Below are 9,941 nucleotides of genomic sequence, written 5' to 3'. Positions count from 1 at the left end.
TGTATGTATGTATGTATGTATGTATGTATGTATATATATATATATATATGTATACAGAGTGTATACTAGACTGACAAGGAAAAAAGAAAATATTTTTTTTAATCGACCTCTCAGTTCAAAAGCTTCCATTTCATGCCACAAAGAAGACCCCTAAATTTTTATTAAAAAATATTAAGATTTAGAGGTCGCTAGTGAACAATTTTTAAATCAAAGTTTCGATTTTCCTTAATATATGTTTGATTTGATGCAAAAATGGCTTAAACCGGATTTTAAATGTGATATTATATGTTTTTATGATCGCTGAACACGATACAATCATTCAGCTCTACGATATACGCCTTAAGAAATACAGTCCGATTAATATGAAGAAATGACCAAATTTCGAGTTCGAAGTCGATTTTAGCAAGGTTCAAATGGGTAGATATTCTCCTTAAATTGTAGGTCTGTTCACCCAGAACAAGATCTAGTTGGAATTTTCCAGGCACTTCTTATAGGACCTTTAAGAGTTGCATTTAATTGCATCATAAAACGTTTTTAAGGATAGAAAAAATTTTTTTACAAGTTCTAAATAGTGATGCATTTTGATACGGGAATCTCGGAATATCGTCTCAGAACTTCTCGTGTCATTAAAAGAAACATTTCCGAGATTATCATCAGTCATTTGTTTTTCTCGCCTCGTTTCGTCTTGTCTCGACATCTTTATGACAGTTATAATTATATAATGTGCTGCCAGGTTATATAAATACTTCAAATAAATGAAACGAGATAGTCGATATTTTCTCTCGAATGTCTCGAGATAAAATTCGGGAATCTTGACAAGCGAAAATATCGGCCCATCGAGACAAGAAAATTGTATCAATCATTTGTTTTTGTCGAGCCTAAATCTCGGTATCGATATTTTTCGTTTCGCTCGATATACTTTAGAACTCTTTTAAGGATAGAAAATAGATTTTTTCTATCCTTAAAAACGTTTTATAATTCAGTTAAATAAATCTTTTAAAGACCCTGTAAGAGGTCCCGGGAAAATTCTGGCTGTATCTTGTTCTGGATAAACAGACCTATAATTTGAGGGGAATAACGACCCATTTGAACGCTTAGAATCTTGCTAAAATCGACCTTGAACTCGAAATTTGGTCATTTTTTCACATTAATCGGGCTATATTTCTTGAGGCGTATATCCCTAGACAGCACAAAATACTAAAAGATAGCGAAAGAGATCTTTCTTAAGTTGTCTTTTCGACAAAGCGAAAAGATCGTTTTTAGATTGTCTTTTGAGCAAGACGAAAAGATGTCTTATAGACATCTTTTAGTTTTGTCGAAAGGTAAATTTTATCTAAAAAAAAAAAGACATCTTTTCGTTATCTTTCTATGGTTGTCATTTTCGCAAAGCAAAAAAAGTCAACTAAAAGATATTTTTTCGTATTACCAAAAAGACAACATGAAAAATATATTTTTCCGTTATTTTGATCCTTTTTCGCATCATTCATTCGCGAGCAGTACGCGGGATCGCCACCAGACGGACGTGATGGAGTTCAGTTTCTCGTGTTTGAAAATCATACAAGATAAAATAAAAGGTGTAGCATTATGAGAAATTTTACTCGTGTTCTAATAAACACTAAAAATATTTTTTTGAAATCGAGTTTCTACTGAATCTTGTTCTGGATGAACAGGCCTACAATTTGAGGGGAGTAACGACTCATTTGAACGATTGGAACCTTGCTAAAATTGATCTTGAACTCGAAATTTGCCATTTTTTTCACATTAATTGGGCTGTATTTCTTAAGACGTAGAGCTAAATGAATTATTGCAGCGTGTTCAGTGATCAAAAAAACATACAGTACATTTAAAATCCGGATTAAGCCATTTTTGCATCAAATCAAACATATATTAAGGAAAATCGAAACTTCGATTTAAGAATCGTTCGCTAGCGACTTCTAAATCTTAATATTTTTAAATAAAAATTATTTTTTATTACAAAGGGGGTATTTTTTAGTATGAAATGGAGGCTTTTGATCTGAGGCCGATTAAAAAAAAATTTTTTTTCCTTGTCAGTCTAACGCACGCACGCACGCACGCACGCACGCACGCACGCATGCACGCACGCATGCATGCAGTGCATTAACATTATTTTTTTATATAGGATGCATAAATAGATAAAAAGTTGCGCCACTATCAATAATTACATCGCAGATTGTACTGCTTGATTTGTATTACATATTACCAGCTATCACAACGAAGCTCGGTATAACTTTGATTATCACTGCTTTTGCAAGCGTAGCTGAAACCTGGCAGTAAAACCTGATGACCAACATTTCCATGGAAAATTATTGAATATGGTTGAGTTGGGATAAAATTGCAACAATAGTCAATTGACTATTAGAAAATATTGCAACATTACTTTTGTCTTATTGTTGCAACTTTGAGTTTGTGATGATAATTGAGCTAGCGCATATCGTCGACCTGGCATTTCTAGCCGCATCACCTTTTAACTTGTAAGAAACTTCAAAAGCCTTCCAGAGATATGTATCAATAAATGAATGAAAAGCTTCTGAAACGCTCTTTCCAACAGAGACATCGGTCATCGTGTTTCGTCATGTGTCCGAAGTCTTTGATTCGCGGCACGCGAAGAGTCGACCTTTCTCTCGATCTCTTCAATGTCTGGCCCATCGCGCGCAAATACAGAGAAGGCATTTTGTACGGCCATGGTATTATTGGCCGGAGCTGACGGACGTAGTATCGCTGGCGGTGGACGCGGTATCCGACAACGGAAGCGGTAACAATGGCGGCAAGGATGATGCCGTGGATTTCAGTAGTTCGTACTGTCCCCGCGGCATCCGAATAGCGGGTGGCGATAGCATCACGTTCATATTCTCAGGTAACGGCGGAAATACATTGTTCTGAAACTGACCGGACATGTTGCCCACCGGCTCGTAGTTTGCCACCACGATCACCTTGCCGCTTCTGCTACATGCTTTACCGACTCCAAAGTAACAGCTTCTCGCCCATATTAGCTGAGTGAAGTGACCTAGGAAGATGCTCCTTTGTACGAATCATTTTCCATAAGTTAAATTAATTAGATATGTATTAAAATTCAGCATGTATCTACGAATATAATATAAAATAATATAAATATACGATCACCTTGCCGCTTCTGCTACATGCTTTACCGACTCCAAAGTAACAGCTTCTCGCCCATATTAGCTGAGTGAAGTGACCTAGGAAGATGCTCCTTTGTACGAATCATTTTCCATAAGTTAAATTAATTAGATATGTATTAAAATTCAGCATGTATCTACGAATATAATATAATATAATATAAATAAATTATATATTATATAAATAAATTAAAGAGCAAACATTTATAACACTTATCTTCTTTCATCTCTAAGTCATAGTTGATAGCTTTTAAATTCTAGACACTATAATCTCTTTTCTACCTGCGTTTACATTAGCGTGGAGAATATCCGGTTCCTTGAGAAAGTCGTATTGTTTCACAGCGGAATACCAGTAAGACGCGACTTCCTGCCCCGTGATATCGCCAGGTACCGCACCACCAGGACGACAATAAAGATTGTGACCTACGTTCCGATCATTTTTATAATAGAACGTGTTCGTGTGCGCCAAATGATTCGCCCATGATTGAGCGTACTCGCACAACTGCAACACGTTGAGTAATAACGTATATATTATAAATACACATTAAGTATAAGTATCATTTAAATTTATGGCATGGCTTTCTGTCGTTTTCGTGCCCTTTATCGTTTTTGTTTTACTACCTGCGGTGACATAGTCAACGGAGGTGCGTTATGCCGTTGCCGATAAACGTTGTGCCAGCAAAGACACTCGGTGATAAATTCGCTGTCGCGCCAATCGGTTTCCAAGTCACTCCTATCGTATGTGATACTCATCGGTCGGTTGCTTAGTATCTGCAAGAAAATTCCTTGTGAAACATGCAAGGCAATCATTCCATCTACGATTTACTACGATATGCTGCACGCGATATCGTATAACTCTATTCTTATGTTTTGATCGAAGGCGCTTGCTTTCTTGAATCTTCGAATACCGTCCTTATAGAAATCCAATTCAATATTGAACAATTTAATATATTGAAAGATAATGATTAATTATCTATTTTAAGCATTAAAAGTACTATTTTTCAGTGCTTATAATCTGTAATTAATCACTACCTTCCAGTATTAAATTTTTGTAAGGGCCATGAATCTTGAGATTTTTGAATTATAAAATGTAGATTTTCAAACTTGCGAATTCCTGAATTCGCAGATTTAGATAAATTCTTGAAATCTTATGTCCTTGAACTTTAGACTTACGCGCGAGTTATACAATTTTTAAATCTTGAAATCATCGGACTTGTGAATTAAATATTCATAATTTCTTTTGAGTTTCTTCCATTGATATCTAAATTCGGTAATTATGCAATATAAGGGACCATCCTCCAATGACCTTGACATATATTATCAAGGTCATGACCCCGAATGACCTTGAACAAATTTAGCCGTCGCTCGTTGTTCGTTAAAAAGTTATTAACAAAAAAAGTTTTTCAATAAAACCTAACTTTTGGACGTGACTGCGCTCCGATGAGACAAATTCTCTGCTTTAACAGCGCAAAATATTTTCTTATATAATATGTGTCTTTAGAGCACAAAGGATTTGTATTTTTAAAAGCATAGAATTTGCGTTTTAAAGGAAAAAAAATGTGGTTTTAAAGCGAAGAATTTGTGTTTGTAAAGCAGGAAATATTTTATTATGTATAATGTACACCTTTTCCATTCTTTTTATATGGATTAAAGCAGGGAATTTGTCTCATCGGAGCGCAGTCATGTCCAAAAGTTGGGTTTTATTGAAGAACTTTTTTTGTTAATAACTTTTTAACGAACAACGAGCGACGGCTAAAATTTGTTCAAAGTCACTCGAGGTCATGACCTTGACAACATATGTCAAGGTCAAGGTCATTGGAGGATGGTCCTTTATACTGCACAATTACCCTAAATTCTTAAATTTTGAACTATTACTGCATTCTGAATAAAATTTTAGATATCTACATCTTTTATCCTAATTTTCTTTTAAAATTTAAAGGCCACTGTGATATTCAGTCTTCAGGCTCGGAGCATCGCATCACCTCAGATCCCAATACGAAGGAAGCTTTAATTCGCGTGTGGAATAATTTCGTGCAAATGGTCAAACCGAAAAGTCGTTAAAACGAAAGACTGTATAGGTATAAACCAATGGTGCAGTTTCCCAATTGTATTTATTATCCTGTACGGCAGGATCATGCATAGGAGCCGAGACAACAGTGCGCCGCTCCTGACTTTAAAGTATCGACCCAAGTACTTTGCGCGTGTGCTCCTTCGCTCTTTTGATTTCATATTCCATTTCGAAAACAGTCGCATATCGAATAAGCCAAGGACACAATGAAAATTACATTCCGCGAACCTGAGACGTATCCGGCGCGTAACGTTCATCTTTAGTTGCCTGAATGTACAAAAAAAAAACACGATCTCATTGTTATTACTATCAATTTCACATTTCGCAATTATTTTAAAAATGACAGAATAGTAATTAGACATTTGATAATGCAGCATGACAATTTCTTATCTTTTTAGAAAATATATTCAATGCAATCTTGATCTTTCAGAGTTAACACAATTTGGAATCCAAGTCCCCAATTCATTAGATCATCTAGCAATTAAACGTGATTCTCGAGAGAAAAGAAACGCGCTAAAGAAAAAAGAAAGAAGGAAGGAAAAGAGACTAAATTATCAAATGAGTTTATCTAGAATCGAAATCATTTCACTTTAAATCGAACGAGGTAGTATCTTTCTGAGCGTGTTTTTCATCGTCTACCTTTTTCAGAAGTTTCGGTCGATTGTCCAATTGTTGTTGAGTCAGCTCGTAGTTTATCGAGGACGTGGTGGCTATGACGGGATCGGTAATTCGGTCCGTCTTGTATAACTTGCTCTGTTCTACCCTCTTTCTAAGATTTTCCAAGGCCTTCGCCTCTTCGCGTTTTCTGGAGGGCGGCCAGTTCTCACTCGAAGTGTGGATCATGGTGATTCCGGCACATGGTGAATCCTGACAGAGATCAAATTAACAAATTTAAGAGACTTTTGTAGAGACACTGTTCATTCTAATTTACATGTGTATGACTTGTTCAGAAAACATAAATCCATAAGAGTCACCAAGAAGAAGATCTCTTTTGCTTTCCGAATGTAAAAAGAGAAAAGATTAAAAGATCTATTTAAGGAATGTATAAATTTACGACGAGAGAGAGAGAGAGAGAGAGAGAGAGCTCACAGAAGTTGAATGAAATGTCTAACTTCCAAATCGTGTATGACAAAGAATTAATAATATATCAAATAAATATTAAATAAACAAATATTAATAAATATTAATTTAATATAATTAAATATAAATGAAGATAATAATAATATATTAATAAATATTAATTTAATATAATTAAATATCAATGAAGATAATAATAAATTAATAGTAATAAATATATATTCTCATAAATTAATTACAATTGTGAGAAATTTATAAATTAATGAATGTCGCGCGTGTAAAGTCGTATTCTTGTAAAAAACACGTATGTATATATATATATATATTTATATACCTACTAATAAAACATTAAAAAACATCAAAGAGTATTTATTTATCAAAGAGTATTTAGTAATCCTATGTAATATACAGCGGCGTGATGTGTGATCCAAAATAATGCTGAGATTGTTAAAACAAAAAATGATTGACATGCACAGATGTGCAGAATAAGGTTTTTTATATGGTTCTCCTAGATCGTCAACTTTCAAGTTGAAGAAAGAAAGATAAGAAGAGAAATATGTAAGTATCTTTGAAGCTCTGCTTTTTCAATGCAATATTCTAATCTTAAGACACGCGAATCCTCAGCGTCCCAGTGTCTCTCTTTTTGATTATTAACGTCATTTACGAATATCGAGATTCTCGTGCTCGTGTCCGTTGAATTGGTGCACAGGGCGGTTTCGCGCGGAAAAACTTTTCCGGGATTGTTAAATGGAGGTTCTAGAATGAAGGAGAGACGTGGACAACCGCGATTCCAGGGAGACCCGTCCAGGGAAGACCAACCTTGGAATGATTGCTATTGGGAAAATTGAAGTCCAGGTGTGCGGCCTGGCTGAGCAACCGTCGGCTCGCCGGGCACCGGTTACGATTGATCATTTCCTTCTGCATCGCATATTCGATGAAGTAGCTCTCGTAATCGGGTGCGCTGTCGTGCTGCGGCAGGAGCTCGGCGGTCTCCTCCGCAGTGCCGTACGCGCGGTTCATCTCGCGCAGCTCCATCGTGGACGGTGCGCCTCGCACCACAATGCCGCGATCCACGACCGTGCCGAACCAGGCGCATACTGACCAGACCAAGACTCAGCTAGTCGCGCAAAATCACGAGCGCGCGATCCGCGATACCGCACAGTGCCGCACACTGCGGATGTACGCAGACGTACGTATGCGCGCCAAGTTCACCGCGCACGCGGACATTCGCCTCATTACTCACGCCTGCAAAGTCCCGTGTGCGGTATGAGACATTGATATGCCAATTGTTTATAATACCTATATGCTATTTACATGAATCTTCCAATTAATGAGATGCTAAAATTGGATATCTGAAGTAGTTGGCTAATGTTATGGTGCGAAATTAATATTAATTTTCCTTTGGAAAAGAGTAATAAAATGGATATGTAACCGAATTCATTTTTTTGCCATCACTGACTGATAGAGCTATAATTATAATTATTTTTTTTTCTTTTTAATGAGATTTGTAAATTAAAAGTTATATAATAAAACAGTGACACTTGGTATAAGTTGAAATACTAGGTATAAGTTGTAATTTATATATCTTCGATGCATTTTTAAACTCAATATCAGCTATCCTTCTTCTCATAATACAAAAATTTGTGCAGAGCGCTGATCAATTTTAACAATACCTCATCAATAACTATCTACGTCTACATATTTGAATAAGCAGTTTTGATAATTATATGAGATAAATAATATATGTAATCTCAATCCCTTTTTGTGAATTATTTGTACGTTACTAATGATTAATATGTTGAAATGTTATTCCTCGCTTTTCTGCAAATTATCACAATTTTCAATTCTTTATTCAAATTAAAATACTATGAAAAAAAAGGAAATTAGGTAAAATGGTATAACTTTCGAAAGAAATAAATATCAAGAAATCATGAATCATCAAAGAGGAACAAGGTTCCAATGGTTTAAATATTTTCCATAATATAGAAAAATACTTTGAAAGTTGATAAAAATAGAAATAAAACATTGTAGGTTTTACTATCGTTCAGGATATATCAGGATTCAGCATAAATATATGATAAGATTATATGATAAGAGAAATACCTTGCGAGTTCAGTTCATCATTATTTATTATATAGAAATACATTAATCTTGGCTAGCATCTACATTCTCAGTTTGGAGTCCCTTGAACGATGAAACAGATATATATGTGACAAGAGTATACAGCTTATTTGCAGAGTCCTCATCGTCGTTCCTCCTCCTGCTTAGTCTTACACGAACTCTGAAGGGAACATTCCTGGAAAAAAAAAGAGAGAAATAATGTATAGTATACTCAGAATTATTTTTATATACATATATATATATATATATAATCAATTTTTTGTAACTGCATAAAAAATATAGGGCAAAATCGCCTATTATGGGATAGGTTCCTAATATGAGATAGAGGGATTCCTGCTAAACTAAAAAGCGCATGTGTTTGGTTCTATCATGAACTTTTTACTCTTAGTGTGAAACCTGTTTAATAGAAAATTCATTATTAGATCATGCATGTAATCGTTGCAAAAAAAGATTTGTGAAATTGAATGTTGTTAAATTTTATTGAGATTAGTCTTTAAATCTTGTTTTATTACATAAAAATAAATAATTAGTAATAAAGTCTGTATGCAATGAAAGAGTAAGATCGTATTCATAGAAAAACATGTGATATAATGATTTGTTTAACTGTAAAGATTAGATTTGGTGTTTATGAAACTGCAAGGCATGGAAGTTGTAATATGAGATACTCAGAGTATTCCTAGTTAATGAAAACATCTAAACAATTCAGTATCTCAAATCATATCTATCAAACGAAATGATAAAAATGACGATTTTATTGTTAAGATTACTCACACACTCGCGCGCGCGCGCACTGAAAAATTATATAATTATTACATATAACATTTAAATTCTTTGCTCCTACTTGTATGTAATATAATAAAAGCATATATAAAAAGCTTATCTTTATTTTTTCCTTAGTTTCCTGTTATGAGATACCATCTCATATAAGAAAACCCTTGTATCTCATATTAGAAACCCTTTTTTTGAATGATCAAAATCAACACTTTTGATAAAATTTCATATACAACAAAGTATAGCTATTATCGACTGCTAACTTTTGGCGATAAAACTTAAATATATTTCCCATAAATTTGACATGAAGGTAAAAATTCAGGTTACAAATTAAATAAATTACAAGCCTTTAAAAAGATATCTCATAATAGACGACTTTATCCTAAGTTATAATAAATTTGAGATTAAATTGACAAACTTTCTTATATTAAAAGATGTTCAGTATAGTCATTGACTATTCAATATAAGATGATTAAATCTATGTTAACACGATTGACAAGTTGCATTTGAATGAATTATAATCAAGGAACTTCTTATATAAACTTGAACCTTTTCAGTGATTTTGTTGAAAGGTTTTATTGAGAAGATACCTGATGCCTTTTGACCACAATTGCTTGTTGAGACGCGTATCTATTCTAACATCAGGTGTACCCATCTGCTTTTCTGCAAACTTCCTGATCTCCTTGATGGCTCGTGGAGCGCGCTTCTTAAATCCAACACCATGAAGACGCTTGTGAAGATTCACAGTG

General features: G+C 34.5%; 2 protein-coding genes across 2 annotated transcripts; both read right to left on the bottom strand.

Annotated features, from left to right (window-relative positions):
• Nucleotides 1-2,152: 2,152 nt before the first annotated feature.
• LOC108721121 (uncharacterized) lies at nt 2,153-7,378 on the bottom strand. The gene is made up of 6 exons (XM_018445494.1): nt 7,120-7,378; nt 5,863-6,090; nt 3,777-3,926; nt 3,438-3,657; nt 3,142-3,215; nt 2,153-2,951 (listed from the first exon to the last, which is right to left on the bottom strand). Exons 1-6 carry the CDS (start codon nt 7,333-7,335, stop codon nt 2,709-2,711), a joined length of 1,131 nt encoding a protein of 376 aa, XP_018300996.1. The 5' UTR covers nt 7,336-7,378; the 3' UTR covers nt 2,153-2,708.
• Nucleotides 7,379-8,408: 1,030 nt separating this feature from the next.
• RpL31 (ribosomal protein L31) lies at nt 8,409-9,940 on the bottom strand (the record flags this gene model as incomplete). Its single annotated transcript, XM_018445340.1, has 2 exons — nt 8,409-8,596; nt 9,783-9,940. Coding segments are annotated over 2 exons (309 nt in total), but the record flags the coding sequence as incomplete, so codon positions are not given.
• Nucleotide 9,941: the final 1 nt, after the last annotated feature.

The sequence above is a fragment of the Mycetomoellerius zeteki genome, unplaced genomic scaffold (genome assembly GCF_001594055.1).
Source record: "Mycetomoellerius zeteki isolate Tzet28-1 unplaced genomic scaffold, Tzet1.0 scaffold104, whole genome shotgun sequence".
In the NCBI taxonomy this organism is placed as follows: domain Eukaryota; kingdom Metazoa; phylum Arthropoda; class Insecta; order Hymenoptera; family Formicidae; genus Mycetomoellerius; species Mycetomoellerius zeteki.
The sequence above is the reverse complement of the archived record's forward strand: the minus strand, read 5'-3'. Positions and strand labels throughout refer to the sequence as shown.

What these genes read in the sequence shown, in the direction of transcription:
- LOC108721121 (XM_018445494.1), bottom strand. Translation starts at nt 7,335, where the DNA reads ATGGAGCTGCGCGAGATGAACCGCGCGTACGGCACTGCGGAGGAGACC. An exon ending in CCAATAGCAATCATTCCAAG is followed by an intron (nt 6,091 to 7,119) that starts GTTGGTCTTCCC and finishes GATCTCTGTCAG; the next exon opens with GATTCACCATGTGCCGGAAT. An exon ending in CGTTGACTATGTCACCGCAG is followed by an intron (nt 3,658 to 3,776) that starts GTAGTAAAACAA and finishes AACGTGTTGCAG; the next exon opens with TTGTGCGAGTACGCTCAATC.